Raw genomic sequence first — 17,280 nt, 5'->3', positions numbered from 1 at the left:
GATTCATATCGATTCATACTTAATTAGTCATGCGCTAATGGCTTACCTTTATATATCTTGTCCTTCTCTTTTACCCCCATCTCAAGTAATACAACCATACAACCTTAGGATGCATTTTGACCATACCGACAAAGTTCCTAGGTTGATTGGGTCGATGAACATGATACACTATTTATGTGAGGTTTCTACAAGACGAAAATGAAAATATCTGATAATCCTGGTTTGAGAAACGCTACCATCAATTCTGTTTTTAGTGACTATATTAACAAATTGCCTCAATGCATGGGAAACAATTCTAAACTCTCGAGGGAACATTTCTCGTTGTTTGCATGTCACTAGCTTAAATGGTTATGATTTTTTTTAAAAAAAGTTTCAACAAGATAGATTAATATGTGATAGACCACTTTGCAAATATGCAAAATCATATTTAACTTATACAAGTTGCAAAAAAAAACAAATTTAACTGTAAATATATGTTAACTAGTTATAGTTTAATTTTTTCTCAACTTATAGAAGTTGAATTTGAACTTACATGTTTGTGGGGTGATCTATCTTCTTTATTTTTTATTTTGATGACATGTAAAAAAAAAATCCCCTCTAGAGTTTAAAATCCCATCCCATCAATGTATAGCATCTTCAAGTGTAGTAGGTCCTACTACCATCCCAGCTCCCTTATCAATGTCAGTTTGGATCTCCCATACATGATCCCACTCCACCAACCCCTCTCCACCCAACCAACCCAAGTCCATGACATATTGCAGCCACTTCTAGTCGGCTACATCACCGTTGTTTGGTGCCATGTCAACTCACCTCACCATTTGCTTTGCTTTATTTTTCTTCCTTAATTTGTTTGGAGTTCAATTGTTGTCCTACAAATTTTAGCAATATTTCTTTTCCCACTTGACTCCTAGGTTATTTATTTGAGGAAAAAAAATCAAAAATTTAATGTGAGCGTTCATCTTGCAACCGAAGTTATTATAAACCGAACATTGAGCCCCCTAAACATTCTCGAAAGGTCCGAGCTACCCCAGAAAACTGTTGTTGAGTAGATTTGCCTACACGCTGCATCAAGCCATTGACCCAACGGTTTTCCTTTCTAACACACTGACTTAATTATATATTTTGACACGCTGAATGGGAATGGATCCTGATGAAATCCCATGGGGGCAAAAAAAATGCTAATCCAAGTGTATAATGATTTGGCATGACTACAAGACAGCGTCGGTTGAAAATAGTGTAGACGCTACAATCTTTGTTTGTCAAATACAAGGTTGCGGTTCTGTTTTTCAGTTATTTTGTTTTTCAAGCCAAAGACCACGGCTTACAGTGCGGTAACTGCACAGTAACCACGAGAAAATTTTGAATTCAACTTTTTAAATATGAAATTCACGTGGTTTGTGATAACTACCGTACGGAATGTGGCCTGTGGGGGTGGCCGCGGGGGCGGACACATCCTCGAACTCACAGATGCAAATGCAATGAGAGTACCATATTTTAGGAAACCTTCTGCAGCACTACATGAATTAGCAAACAGTGTTGTGATGTTCATTGACCATTGTGCAATCAAATAAAAATTTAAAATAACACAGCGAGACAGTTAAGTACAGTCAACATACAGATGCAACAGTTTGCTTCTATTTGGTCTTTATCCCATCAGTACCTTTAGAACCACCATCATACGCAGAAAGGAAGAACGAACTCTGGTTCTTCTGCAGAAACCTACCATGAATTCCAAATTGGTTTAGTAAGCATTTTGGCTTTAAGTATGCCTAACTATCAGGGATTGCTACAATCTGGTAAGCATGTAACTAAAATTATGGTATTGACCAGAAAATTGATTGTGGGACAGATTTTCAAGCATGTTTCTAAAAGTCAGGCTAACTAGAGAGCTGCTAGTATATACAGAAGAAAAATAACGGCTGGAATTTCATGAAGAAATGAAGGTGCTAACCGACTTCACATATTTGTGTATATTGATGGGAAATGAATATGTTGCCATAGTGACGCCAACAATAAAATCAAGAAATATTTGCTTACTTGAGAATGTCCAGCAATTTCTGCTGTAGTTTGTTGAGTGCATCTTCTTCCATGTTAACAGACGCAAGTAGCTCCGGCAATTTCACTGCAAAGCAGCAAGAAGTGAACCCTTTCAAACATTGTACTTAGCCTTCCAAATTATTCTGAGTCTCAACATCCTACCGACAGTCCGACACAAAACATTCATCTCAAACAAAACCTTGTATTTCATTCAGCTAATGGGGGTTCCAATTTATTCATACCTGTGAACAATTATTACCCAGGCTCTAGTTCAAATTATAATAGAATACACAAGGGTTACAATAGTCGATGTTACCCTCTTCAACTATAGCCCTAACCTAAAAATCCAACCCTCAACTATGAAATTGGACATTTTCAAGCTCAACTACCAAAACCAGTTACAGCTGACATGGCAACTATTTCTACATTGCTTGCAAATAAGGTGCCATGTTCAGCAAAAAGTAGATAATTTGGATGCCAACTCTGCAAAAACCACCGTAAAAATCATATTGGACTGGTCTTAAGGGGCTCTTTTGATTACGCTGTTTTGTTTCATAGCTGAGAATTGATTTCTAGACAACATAATAGATGAGGAGGGTAAAATAAATTTTACTCAGTCATAACAATGTATTCAAAAGTGAAACTGATATAATTGGTTTCAACAAGAGAAGGTTTAGAAATGCAATGAAAGCTTGAAGAAGTAAATTTGCAAGTTACATTCAGGAAGAAAGTGAAATTTTGAACAGACAATAAACCTTGTTCCTAATTGTTTCCTTACTTTACTGAATAATTTATTCATTGGTGGATATCTCATATAATCGAGAACTGCACATACCAAAAAGGCGCAGTAGATGCTCGGCTCCATATATAATTGAGGGCGAAACATCACCTTTAACCTCTTCAGTGTACTGCTGTTGTTCTTTCTTATATAAAAGCATTGCAGGCAATGCTTTATCAAAGTAGCATCGCAATCCTTTCAAAATCTCAGCATAAGAGTCATTTATCCTTCAGTACAAACAATACAAAGTTTTAGTGGGTCTTTTCAAGAAAAATATATATTTTTTAAAAAAAATCTTGACAGACACAGATGATGCAAATAGGTTTTGGATAAGAATAACATAACATCTAAACCTTTGTTGCATAAGGACAGAATTTCCATAATTATGGTTATTAATATGAATATTAAAATGATTTTATAAGTTTTGGGTCTCAGACATTTAGATGTAGTGAAATTTAATCAGAAAGAGTTAAAGGTCAGTTTATGGTTTTGTGGATATACAAAGAAAAAACAGCAAACCAGCAGTCTGACCATAGGAAACCAGAATTGGCAACCTCAATGGTTCTGTTTGCTTCATGGACTGCTCATGCAATTAGACAGGTAAAAACAGGCAAATCAGAAGGTTACATATGAAACCTATGAACCATGAAAATCTTGAACCATGCAGCCAATGTGCAACATGAAAGATTTGTCCAGGGCATGGACCAATAAATGCTGGAACTCTCCTTGTGAAGGCACACAGTACAACAGAAATAATCCCACCAGTGAGGCCAAGGCGCTGAACAAGAACAGATGCATTTCAATAGCTGGTTTGACTTTTGGTGTATGGTTTTCAGTCATGTTAAGAGAATAGCATGCACATAGTAAACATACTATTGGATTATGCTGCACATAATAATCAGTAACCAAGCACACAGAACACACAGGATGAATTACAAACCCTAAGCTAAGAGTGGAAATTCTGTGGTTGTGCTGTTGCAAAACAAAGATAGAAGCTGTCAGGTGCAGCAATTGCTGTTTGCAATGTTCACGTGACATGTGATTACAGTAGTCCACATCATTAGTTGATTTATTTAAGTTAAATTTATCCCTTAGTCACAACTTACAAAAGCATGCTATACTCAGCATTGTTCCACAAAGATATAATTGGCCATACGTTTTGTATAACTTTGGATGGGAAGTTGATTAATGGCATGTGGGTCATGGGGCCAATAAAGTGTGTATCACGCTGCCACTAATTTAGCTAATTGGCTTATAAATGTCAAATTTTGCGCAAGTTTTTGCATATTATGGGTATAACATGAAGATATGAATCAACAATACATGTCATTCCCATGTCCGATACATACAGGATACAGCCATATGCAGCATTCCAGTGTATCTGGACATGTCATTCAAGTTTAGCATTTAAAATTAACAAAATGAGATACAGCAGACCCACCATCTGCATCTTATATAAAAATCCACGATTAGCCCAATATCATATTAAACCCAAATCCCTCTGTGGAGTATACTAGAAAACTTGAGAAAACTAATGAGCATTCTGGAGGAAATGCATAATCAGAAATTCAGAAAACCATTTTAAGGTATCCTAGGGTGAAACATATTAGTTGAAAATTGAAGGGAAATGCAGCAGATGTCACATGGAACATGCAACTTGGGTGTGTTCCTCGTTCCGGATCGAGGAACGGGAACTATGTGGAACTTCATCCCGAAAATGGATGGAACATGGATGGAACTTCATCTCGAGAGTGGTCCCAGTACAAGGTATGATAGAATAACGAGTAGAGCAGTATGATACAGAAATGCAGCACAATGGAGCAAATGATGGAAAGGCAATCCAAAATTTCCAAGCAAAATCTATAATTTGATTAACTTTCACTAAATTTGAACTCATCTGGATGGGACGAACGTTGTTGTTGCTCCCTCGCTGCTCGCCAACGTCCTGCTGTGCATGTACGAGCGTCAGCAACATCATGCAGTGGAGAATGGACAAGCATTGCCCTCGTCACGCTGTGGGACGACCATGGAGTGATAGAGGGATGTTCCAAACAACTTAGGAATGTGTTCCAACTAACGTTCCATGTTTTAGGAAGAGGTATACCCCTAACGTTCCATGTTTTTAGAAAATGGCATCCCGTGTTCCTCGTTCTAGTTCCTCAATCCATCGATCTGGGAACTTTTGTGACCACGGCACCAAGACCTGTCCAAAGGTGATAGTCCCTATCTTTGTTTTACATTATCTTTGTATATATGTGGGAACCTACCAAAATTCATGAATATTCATCTGAATAGCCATTTTTTTTATAAAATTCTATAACACACTACACAAAAGTAACTTTGCCTAGTTTGTCAGTGAGTAATCTTAAACTCAGCGATTCTCATGCACCAGCATCCTCCTGTTTTTTTTTCTGTTTATTTGTTAAAATTAGAGTAACTTCCAATACTTTCTGAAAAATACATCAATTATAATTCAAAAGCATGTTAGACTATAATATCTTTCCACATTTTATTTTATCCCTTCTTCCAATTAAAAGACTTGTAACTTCTTTGCACCTCTGAAAGTTTACTCGAATACTCGTTACTCGTTCCTTTATTTTCCACTCATTCTCTCAATGACATGTTGGTCCAGGGTCCACATGTCAGCAAGACATTAGGGGTAAAGGGATCACATGGATTTTCAAGTAGCAAATAAGGAATTGCACCAATGACACTAACATTTGTTTAAAACATCATGGTGTATGCCTCGATACCTACAGTAGAATTCCATATCCCAACACTGTTTATAACTTGTTGTGTCAAAGATATGCCAATAAATAAGAATTTATGTTTATATAGAATGCTTACTTGTTATCCTTCTTTGTTCGGTGCTCCAAGTACTTCTTTAGAATATCATCGACAGTGGGGGATCGAGGTAGCTTCACAAGCTGCAGAACAAGGAAATTGGCTCAGGAAAGAAGCTGGTGAGAATGATAAACAGTTAACTTTGGCATACTGATAAAGTGATAACTGAGGACAAACTCATCGTATTTGTAGTTTTATAACAAGTACCTTTTCCTGTCAGGAATTAGTGCAACATAATGACTTGAAACATTCAAGTCTGTCTAGTTGTTAGTAATTCTTCTTGAAATAGTAACCTTTTTGGGGAACCTTAATTCTTACAATTTTCCATACTACACAATTCTTACATGAGAAATGAACATGACAACATGTTGGCATCAGTCAATCATGTTCAAAAAGGTGCAGAAAATCCAGCTCCACAGATACACGAAATATACAAAATATACAGGATATATCTAGGTAAGTTTGAGTGGCATATATCAAGGTTGTTTGTCTAACAGTAAGGTGGTATATGTCAAAATTTAGCTGCGGAATGTACAATGAACAATATATCCACTGGTCAAGATTGCTAGTTTTTTTTTTCTGAAGGAAATAAATATTGCTAGTTTTCATTCTCTTATTAGTTCCTATTTGATACAAATATGCTTCTCTTAAGTACCTGTTGTTTCCATGCCAATTCAGAGACAATATTCAATTATAATTGAACAATGAGGAGTGTGCTTTGGACATAAATAATTCAAAGACGGCTCAGAGAAAGAATTGAATACCTTACCCAGCTGCGTGACAAACTCCCAATCATCAACAAGTTGTTTTTTTAGTGTTGAAGGAAAATGTGACATGAAGAGACTCTCAGATGATTTTCTTTCTTTCTCCTGGATCAAACAGGGCAGAGTTGTCACTATGTTTACAAATATGTCACAAGAAAACTTGATAGATAAAATGTTCTACCATATGATTGCCAAATATAGCTGAAAGCTTCAAAATGTAAAATTTATCAGTCTGCAAATAGGTAGGTCACGAATTCTCTTCGCACAATGTAAAACATTAGTTTATAGTTCCAGTTTAAATTTAACATGTGTTCTAAATTTATCCATACTACACAATTCTTACAGTTAGATTATTTTTGCTGGTAACCAAACATCATTTAGTCCAGAAATTGGATTGTTGTGTAAAGAACTAAACGAAGCACTGAAGCAACATGATTTCCTATTCATCATTACAATTTAGAATGTTGAGAAAATAAAATTGTCATCATCATACAACAAAAGGTCCACGTCGACCATAGAATGTTCCCATTTTCCACATGTATGCTGCAAAATGAGCATAATTGCCAAACCATGTAGTACTAGAAAATAAAAAGAAAACTAATAAAAAAGTATTATTAGTTCAAAGGAGCAGAAATATGCATAATATCAGTAGTTTAGAAACGATATCTCAAAAGGCAAATTGCAGTATTATAATTGATAGAAAATGAAATTCATGGAAATCAAATACTTCACAATAAAACATATTTGAAAGTGAGAGGCACCTCAGTCCCACCAGGCTGACTTTTGCGTTTCTTCCCCTTGACTGCAGTTTTAACATCGCAGAGATCAAATGTAATAAGTATCATACAAATCAGAAGAACCATGAAGGCATGAACCACCAGAGACAATGATACAAGAACTTTGAAAAATGTATAAGTGAACTTACCAATAATCTTGGTGTCCTCTTTATCAGTTTTTGCATCTGCTGAATGCAATTACCATAGGTAAGTAAGATATATTTAATTAAAAAAGTAAGACATTAAGTGGAAACCCATCCTTAGGTGGAAGCATGGGAAAAATTTTGGTATAACCACTATAACAGCATGGTTTATTCCATTCCCAATGTAGCAAATAGAGTGGTAGCACCCCTTTAAAAATTCAATGTGCCAGAAAGAAAAATAAATGTTGCAAATAGGAACTTCTATCTTTTCTTTCCCTTTGGTTTACCATTGGTCATCATTTCTTATTTCTAGAAGTACAAATAAAATTACAGTTCAAATTCAATAAACAGATAGTTTAACAATTGAAAAGAACATATACAATGTTCTAAGAGTTTTCATGCTGAATTGGTATCAAAGCCATGGCAATTTTCATGATTGGACTGAGAGATAGTTTCCACCATAAAACAGAAATATGATCATGAATTCATAACCATACCAATATGAAAAAGTATGAACGGGAAATTTCAGAATGTCCTATATGCGTAGTACCAACACCCATAACAGTAATCTACCACGTACTGTACACTAACTATCACAAAATTACTCCAAGATTGGTTCACAACTCCAAACTTTGGAAGAAATATCTCCCAGGGTGAAGTTTGAGCTTAATCCGTCAATGTAAATGATCACAGCATTCAGTTATAAGTTATAACCATCCCATATTCACAATCTCTTTGCCATTTGGCATTTCTACTCTTTTAACTACAGATTAAGCATTTCCAAGATGATTGATTCTATTAGCAAAATACAAAATTTATAATAGAAACATAACACTCACAGCTATAGAACATAGTAAAAACGACCATTTGGCAAAATAGTTCCTAGAAAGGAAGCTCCCAGTGGAATAGTCTAGACATGATCCAACAGCACAAACATTGATTTAACACACAGATAGCTTGTCACGGATAGAAGTAAAAACTATCGACCCAGTAAAAAAGCATGCGTAATCAATTCCAATGGAAACAATACGGAGAAGAGGGAGGAATAAGCTAACCATTAGAACCTTTTGGCTTATGCTGCGCTGACCGTCCAGATTTTACACTTTTGTCAACTGCTTGGCTCTTTTCAAGCTCTTGTTGTTTGCGGATATTTTCGTCGGTCAATTTCAGTAAGCGATCATTTGTGACCCATTCATCCCAGCTGTACTCATTGAAAATAAACACAATAAGAAGACTGTTTACTTGGATTAGGAGAGCAGAAAGACAACTAAATAGCCTCAGTGCAATGATAGAAACAAGCCCCTCAATAGGATTCACGCTGTACTCATTGAAAATAAACATAATAAGAAGGCCATTTACTTGGATTAGGAGAGCAGAAAGACAACTAAATAGCATCAGCGCAATGATAGAAACAAGCCCCTAAACAGGATTCATGAAAATATTAAGAAAAAAAATTGCAACGTAAGGGCAAAGATGTGAGACTACCCAAACATGGTGTTAGACAACAATATGGCCCTGCCAGAAAAATAAAAAGACACTAGAACATGCATAAGGTAATCCATATCCAGCTCAAGGTCCAAAATCCAACTTAGACACTTTTAAACTGTCAAAGGCCTCAGTGAAATTTTTCATCCGGCACAAGTATTAAACAAATTTGTGTTGCCATCACTTCAATTCACACATGGAAAATGGATTGGTCATAATTAAAAATATGTCAAGTCATCTGGGCTCCAGGCACTCACTCAGGTCCTAAATCAAAGTCAACAAAACAGGCATAGGATCACTTCCCCAACTGAGACATAACAGATCAAGTTCTAGAGATGATTTCATCAACATAATCATTCAATCATCATATGTTTCACAAACGAATCTAATGGTTTCATTTACAAGTGAATCTATAAATAGCATTTGATATATTGGTGGTCAAAACTATAAAAGTTTGATTCGACGGTTTCAAAAACATCATATATTTCCATTACACAACAAAGAGACACAGATGTAGCCCAAAGTCTGTTCTGAATTCTATGGCTTTGACATGATGCTATGCTGTAGTTCTGTATTAATCAGATTGAGGCCAGTGCAGATTCATGAGAAGATTTGCATACTTTCACATATCTCATGGTACTACATGTAAAAATAATGTCAATTGCTTGATAGAATAAAACATCAAATGCATCATACAGGTACAGGTACAGATCTTCCTTGTATGGTTAGAAAAATATTCACATCAACATAAAGAACTGGAAAGCATTGGTAATAAGTTATCAGCTATAGGTAAGCATGGAAGACTTATCGATCATCCATGGTATGCACTTGCCTCTTACTCCAACCCTAGAAAAGAAAAGAGGAAGATTAAAGCAAGACAAAGAGGGGGGAGGAGGTGCCAAATATATTATACAGGTAACGTGGATATCGTAAGGGAACACCCAAAGTTAATGCATCATTTTTAAGCACTTGTCATGGTGTACAATGGCGACGGAGACTTACAAGATAATGCACGTGATACCGCCACTCATCCTCCTTGTTTTCGGACTTTTGAACCTTGAGAAATCCAGAAGACAAAATCTATTGGGGAATGCAATTAACAAGCGAAAGAAGGCTAGGAAATTCAAGTATGGGAGCGGAGCAACTATGGAGGCCATTTGCAGAGAAGCAAAATTAAATGAACGAAATCCGGAGGGGAGGGGAGGGGAGGGGACTAGAACCCTAGGTTGGATTGGAGTGGAATGGGAGATAGGGGCGGACCTTGGCCTCGTAGAGGAGGGGGCCGTGGTAGGCGAGCACTCTCTCGCCCTCCTTGAAGGACGGCGATGTCTCGTCGTGCTTGTCCTTGCCACCGCCGCTTCTGGTGTTGGTGTTGGTGTTGGAGCTCCCCCCCATGCCAAATCACCCAATCTTCTTTCTTGTAGCCGGCGGCGGCGGACGGCGGACGGCGGACGGCGGTGGGCAAAGAGGCGTGCTAATGGCGGCGCGGCGGGGCGGAGAGAGAGACTATGCCGGGGCGGTTTTGAACGTTGGAAGCCAAGCAGTAGGGGCTCTTTGTGGATCGGAACTGCCGATTTCTGCTTTACTAAAAAGAAAGTCGCAACGGGAAGAAAAGATATTTACATCGAAATATTTGGCTATGGTTGGATTTAATCTTTAGTAAATTAGTCATCATTAATAACACTTTTTCAAAATTTGTTGGAATTTCTAGAGTTTAATTGTCAATTTTGATTATATAAACATCATTCATTTCAGTATTTATTTAAATAAAAATCATCATTCCTCTTTGGGCCATTTTCAGCCCATTCTTCCTTAGCCCGCAACCGAGTCGGCCTACTTTCCTCTCTTCTCCTCCCCTTCGCCTCAGCCCGCAAGCAAGCGTCCAGCCCAGCAAGCAAACTAAAGTCTAATCAGCCTCTCCAAGTACTACTCTCACTATCATGTGGGCCCTAACTGAAAGTATAACCTAAGCGTAGTGTTGGACCCGACAGACAGCACGTGGCCCAGCAATGATACGACCCGACGATGGAGACCAGCTCGATATGGGATCGATGTGAGCATCTGAGTCGTCGTTCGTTTTGATGGATGGCTCAGCTCAGATCGGTTCCAAATCAATCAAAACCACATGTGCCAAAAAAAACCCTGACCCTATTTCATTTTTTCCCTCCCTTTCCTACCGTCGGCCGCCTCTCCCCCTCTGTCGCTCTCTCTCCATCGCTTCCCCTCCCCCACCGGCAGCGCCGCTCCTTCTCCCCCTCTCCTCCCGTGTCGCAGGCACGGCACGGCGACGGTGAGAGTACGACGCGATGCAGCAATGGTGGGTACGGCACGGAGACGGCGAAGACGACAGCGACGGTCGTCCCACCTCCTCTCCCTCTTCCCGTAGGCCTCGACGCCAAGGGGGAGGGTACAGCGGCCATAGGCGATGACAACAGTGATGCCGCTTCCCGGCTAAGGGCTGGATGCACCCCGACGGCTCACATCGGTGGCTTAATGCTCCATGAATCCGGTATGTGATCCAAATTAAAATTATTTGCCACTTATATAGACAGATCACCCTATATAAATATATGTATCGGCTAGGTTGGATTGAAATCAATCCGGAGGGGAGGGGAGGGGACTAGAACCCTAGTTGGATTGGAGTGGAATGGGAGATAGGGGTGGACCTTGGCCTCGTAGAGGAGGGGGCCGTGGTAGGCGAGCACTCTCTCGCCCTCCTTGAAGGACGGCGATGTCTCATCGTCCTTGTCCTTGCCACCGCCGCTGCTGTTGTTGGCGTTGGTGTTGGAGCTCCCCATATGCCAAATCACCCAATCTTCTTTCTTGTAGCTGGCGGCAGCGGACAGTGGACGGCGGCCGGCGGTGGGTAAAGAGGCGTGCTAATGGCGGCACGGTGGGGCGGAGAGGGAGACTATGCCGGGGCGGTTTTGAACGTTGGAAGTAGTAGGGGCTCTTTGTGGATCGGAACTGCCAATTTCTGCTTTACTAAAAATAAGTCGCAATGGGAAGAAAAGATATTTACATCGAAATATTCGGATATGGTTGGATTTAATTTTTATTAAATTAATTAATCATGATTAATAACACTCTTTCAAAATTTGTTGGAATTTCTAGAGTTTCATTGTCAATTTTGATAATATAAACATCATTTCAGCATTTATTTAAATAAAAAGGAATAAGTTCACTTTGGGTCACTCTATTTGTCGCCCAGTCCGATTTTCGACCCATGACCACAAAAACGGGTATGACCCATCCCCCAACTTACAAAAACCGGGCAAACGTGGTCCCTCGGTGGTTTTAAAGGTGGTTTTGGCTGACGTGGCGCATACGTGACATGTTTGACTAGGTCTCCATCCCACGTGACATTGACGTGGCGCTTACGTGGCAATTATACGTAACATCCTCAAATTTTAAACTAAATTTTGACTGCATCATCCTGGCTTTTGATTAAATTAGTGTGCTTTAAAAATCTATTTGACTCTTCAATTGGTTCAAGTATTACTTTCTTAGAGCCCTACTAATTTACCCTAATTATTCCCTTTATTCCAAACCTTAGTGAATTTGAGAAAATTCTCTCAAATTTCAAACCATAGATTATTTCCTTAGTTTATCCTAATATTAGTGAGGATTTGCTATACTTCAAATCCTAGTGAAACTCTTTCAAATTCATAGATTAAATTCATTCTTTTCTAGGGAAATATTCAAAAATTCCTGAAAACACTGTTCATTGCACTCAAGGTGCTCGACAAAATGCCCAGCCCAGCTAGAGCAGCCCAATCACCACCCAATCTTGTGCAAAGTCTAGAATTGATCCTAGGGGACCACATCCCACTCAAAAAACCACGGTTTAGTTGGCCTTCTCCTCCCCCTTGCGCGCGCCGTCCTGGCGTCTGACTTTGCCGCGCGCCGAGCCGCCGCGCGTCGGTCTCCGGATCGATCGCGCGTGTCCGACCGCCTTGGCGTGCCGCTAGCCGTTCGACGCCCTTAGACCACCACCGCTGCACCAATCACGACGACAACGAAGACAGAACGACCACCGCCGCAAGAAATCACCGCTCGACGCCGTGCGCACCCGTCCAAAGCCGCCGCCGAGCACGATTTCGCTTCTACCCCGGGTGAATCGCACCAATTCTTGCCGCACAGTTGGATTAAAGTTAGACGGTGGTTTCCCCTCTCACAATTCAAACCATTCACCCCCAAGTCGGCTGTTTTCACCCTCGCCGCCGCTGCGCGTCGCGCCCGGATTGGCGCTAACACATCGCCAGCCGATTTCGCACGCGGTCAAGCCAATCCTTCGCCGGTAAGTATTCAAACATGGCCTCCCGCCACTCAAATTGATCTTGCCCGCCCTCTCACAGCCTCTGCCGCCCTAGCCATATCCAAAGCTCGAGCTCATCCATGGCGATGACGGTGCCCGAGCTCATCCATTCCTCCCAGCCCTATAAATAGGACCCCAATCCCTTCCTTGTCCATCATCGATCATCAACAACCATCAACCACCATCACCCCACAACCCCAAAGCTCTGCTTCACTAATCCATCCCATCAACCACCATCACCCGTCGGTCGAACACCTTGTACGCGATCGACTCCACACCTCTCCCTCCATCCTCCGCCCTAAATATCCCTTAGAACACCTTATATCAACTATGTTCTAGCATAGTAGACCCTAACCAAAGTCCTGCGTCAAGTTCTACCTCGTCGCGCCAAGCCGAGCACCGCCGCCCCCACGCTGCTCTGTTCTTCGCCGCCGCGAGGTTTTTCCGGCCGCAATCCTTCATCTCGACATAACTCGGTGAGTTCTTCCGTTTCAACCATCTACATACTACCTAGATTCCATTTTATCAATCCCTTTGCACTATCATGCCACCCTCTGAGCTGCCGACGTGAGCACGGCCGCCGCCTATGGCGGCGCTCGTCAGCAACTATTCTCCGCACCTTGCCAAAGGTCGGCAAGCTGCCGGAATCCCTCCAAACACCTCATAGATGCTCTAGAACCCCTCCCCTAGCCATGTCTAACTCATATTACTTCGATCACCAACACGGCCTAACCGTGCCACCGCCGCCCTAGCCGCCAACCCATCCACATATCAAATTAATCCCTCCGCCGCCGCTCGCCGTCGCCGGAGATCCCTAGCTCCCTCCCCTCCTCGGCCGCAACCACTTTCTCCCTCTAGCGCCGCCGTAATCCCAAACCCTAGCGCCGCCGGCCCGATTTGGGGAACGGCCGAAGGTAGAAGAAGGGAAGAGAGAGAGACTGATAGGTGGGACCCGCACACAATAACATTTCACTTTTATTTGATTTTCAAACTTTAAAAGCCCATATATTTTAAAATATAGATCCAATTCCAGTGAAACTTGGACCAATATTCTTCTAAAATCATTCTCTATCCTTTGAGCCTCTTTTTGCTATTTTTGCATTTTATTTTATTTTCTCTATTTTTCATATTTTTGGATTTTATTTGAATTCCTTTTAAATTTGAATTTTATATATGTCTAACCCTAGGTCTTGAGGATTCTTCTGACTCAATAGATAATATCAATCAATCTCAGGACATCGAGCAAGGCAAGTTACCATATACCTGTTGATCATTTAAGCTTATATTTTACAAATTATTTATTTATAGCCTTCTATTCAATACTCTATTTTATATGCACAATTCAACCAACAATTCAACCATAGAAACCCAGATAATTTAGTATTGCTTACTTTGCTTACAATCTGGTTAAAATATCTTATACTTAGATTGGGACAGTACGTAAGATTTGGTTGATTTTCGGGTGGCTAGTACTGTCTCGATCGATATAAGTTTTACCAGGTACTTATGTCGAATGAACGGGTACGACCACAGTTTCTAGAATGGGGACAGACCTAGTTATTATATTAATTAGCAATATGGCACCTCTGTATAGTGGTTCTTATTTTTAAGTCCTCACGTAGGAGGCAACTATAGCCGCGAAGGGCAACTTTAACCATTACCATGTACAGGTAAATGGTTTGTGATACTCGAGTATGAACTATATGGTATATTTCTAAACCTTGATCGAGATGACGTGTTGTCATACGATCAGTTCCCCTTAAATATCTCGGGAACGCCAGAACTCCTCTTGCTGCTGTTAACAATACGTTCAGAGCATATGAGGATATAAGTTCATGGAACAGGTGCCATAATTGTTAATGACTTAATGCTGGGCCATGACTAAAGCGTACATCTGCTGCAGTAGAATATCTTTGAAACTATTCGAATAGCCGTACTCATGGAGTTGAGTACCGGGACTCATATGCTACCCTGGTTAGAAATCTAAAGTTTATAAGTTTTACAAATTCTTGCTATAACTCTTCCAAATTGTTTATTACTACTTTTTGCAAAGAACCCTACTATATGTCAATGCATAACATATTTCCATGATAACTTGCTGAGTATTGTAAATACTCACCCTTGCTCTTATAACCCCTTCTTCAGATCTGGGTCAAGAGGAGGACCCTTATGACTATTACTACGATGACTCCGATAACTTAGAGAATCCCTAAAGGTTATACCTCACTAGTCAGAATGTATAGAAACTTCCGCTGTGTATTAAATAGTTAGGTGAGTACCTATTATTGTAAAACCCTTAGTATTGTAAAACTTTAAGGTATGCAATGAAGAACCAGTTATATTGTATGTATCAATATCTACTGATCCAGGGATTGATACATTAATTCTAGTCGGATCCAAGTTATTAGTTTTGGGACTCGACAGGACTGGTATCAGAGCATATGTTTTGACTATAGGACAAACCCTAAGGATTACTAACTAAGTTAAGTTTGAACTTATTTCAAGCTTATCTTTTTAAGGGGGGTAGATTTAATCCACAAGCATGCATTATAATGACATTTGTATATTTCAAGACAATGGCAGAAGAGCATGAGCAAGAACTTGTAGAAACTGCGATTACTATCCATGATAATGACTGCACTGATCAACTAATCAACTTGATGACTAAACTGAAGATAAATGAGAAGCCGGAATTCTATTCACATGCCTATCAACGGGGAGAACGTTGGGAATATTATATGACCGTGAAGATCAATCCTCCACGAGGTGAACGTGATATGTATTACTTCCAAACACATCATAGGTGGGATACCATGCGAGCTGCACTATATGATGTGTCCAGGGAGGCTTTTCTACGTCTTAATCATATCTACCGAGACAGGTTGCAACACTCTCGCTATTCTTATCATCCTATGCGAGAGCCAGGCGAAGATTATTGTACCCTCCAGAATGTGGATTATCATGAACAACCAGTGAAAGCAACTATGTCTATCTGGATGGAAGCCGCGGATGACATGTATGAAGAAGCTTTGGAACATATGGATGTACAACATAAACGTTTGGAAGAAGCTGAACGCAGAGAAGCTGTTCTCAAACACAAATATCGTATACTTCATGAATTATATGAGGAAAGAGAAAAACAAAATTCTATCCTCAATATTTGTGTTGTAGGAGCAGCCCCACTTGCGATTGCGGTCCTTGCGGATCCTCGACTATGGCCAACCTTGGTTTGAGCAATCCGTGCGGAGCGTGTACGTGTCACTGCACCTGCACTTGTAGCTGCCGACGAGATTGGCCTTGCGCTCGCGCATTTGCTCTGGGATTCCACGCTTGGTGGTTGAGGCGCTTCCTCAATGGCAGTAAGCAGCGACGTGTATGGCGAGATGGCGGGTGGCGGCGGCACAGAGAGTGGCATGTGGTGGCGGGCTGGCGGTAGAGAGTGCCGGCCTGACCGCCTGAGTTCCTGGCAGTGGCAGCTTGTCACGCGGTGGCGGCGCTGATGGCGATGGGGGTTGGTGGCGGTGGCTTGGCGCGGTGGAGGCGTGGAGCTCGCACGGCGGCGGCGGCTTGGCGCGGTGTGGAGAGCTGCGACTGCGAGCCCATGATGCGCCGCCGATGCGAGATGCGGATGCCGAGAGTGCCGAGCCGCCGATGCGATGCGAGAGTGCCGAGACGGCGGCGGACAGGGAGTCGGCCAGTCAGGGACTCGCTTCTCCCTAGGGTGAGGTGAAATAGGATTTTTTTGATGGGTCTATTAGGCCAAATGGGCCATATGTATGTGTGCTGTTGGCTGTGGACCTGACTTGGCCTGGTAACCCCTTAGCTCGTTAAGGCTCGCGAGCAGCTAACGAGCCAAACCAAGCCTGTCACGAGCCGAGCGAGCTAATGAGCCACGAGATTCCTGTCCGCCCCTAAATATGGATACAATCCGAGTAGTCGTTATCGTTTCCATATAAAACTCTACTTGTCCTTCCTTACGCGGAACTCCTTCTATATACGATGTATGATTCCGTATAAGACTTGGTATATGGTGGGCCCCGCCGAGCTTAATCGATTAATATTGGGTATGTGGTATCCATAACTATGACACAAACTTCTATAAGGAAATCAATCTATAAAAATATATCAAATAGAG

General features: G+C 40.9%; 1 protein-coding gene across 11 annotated transcripts; it reads right to left on the bottom strand.

The window, feature by feature from the left end:
• Nucleotides 1–1,492: 1,492 nt before the first annotated feature.
• Nucleotides 1,493–10,355, bottom strand: LOC4334885 (protein MRG1). Of its 11 annotated transcripts, none has more exons than XM_015781408.3 (12): nt 10,088–10,355; nt 9,830–9,907; nt 9,660–9,673; nt 8,398–8,543; nt 7,349–7,387; nt 7,185–7,225; nt 6,424–6,528; nt 5,663–5,742; nt 4,728–4,763; nt 2,873–3,042; nt 2,038–2,122; nt 1,493–1,719 (listed from the first exon to the last, which is right to left on the bottom strand). In XM_015781408.3, exons 1-12 carry the CDS (start codon nt 10,220–10,222, stop codon nt 1,635–1,637), a joined length of 1,014 nt encoding a protein of 337 aa, XP_015636894.1. In that variant the 5' UTR covers nt 10,223–10,355; the 3' UTR covers nt 1,493–1,634. The 11 variants fall into 11 exon arrangements, with proteins under 11 accessions (XP_015636894.1, XP_015636896.1, XP_015636895.1 ...); XM_015781410.3 differs by having other exon boundaries at nt 4,728–4,760; XM_015781409.3 differs by having other exon boundaries at nt 7,349–7,384.
• Nucleotides 10,356–17,280: the final 6,925 nt, after the last annotated feature.

Source organism: Oryza sativa, chromosome 4, assembly GCF_034140825.1.
Source record: "Oryza sativa Japonica Group chromosome 4, ASM3414082v1".
Taxonomy (NCBI): Eukaryota; Viridiplantae; Streptophyta; class Magnoliopsida; order Poales; family Poaceae; genus Oryza; species Oryza sativa.
This window is presented reverse-complemented; position numbering and strand designations above follow the sequence as displayed.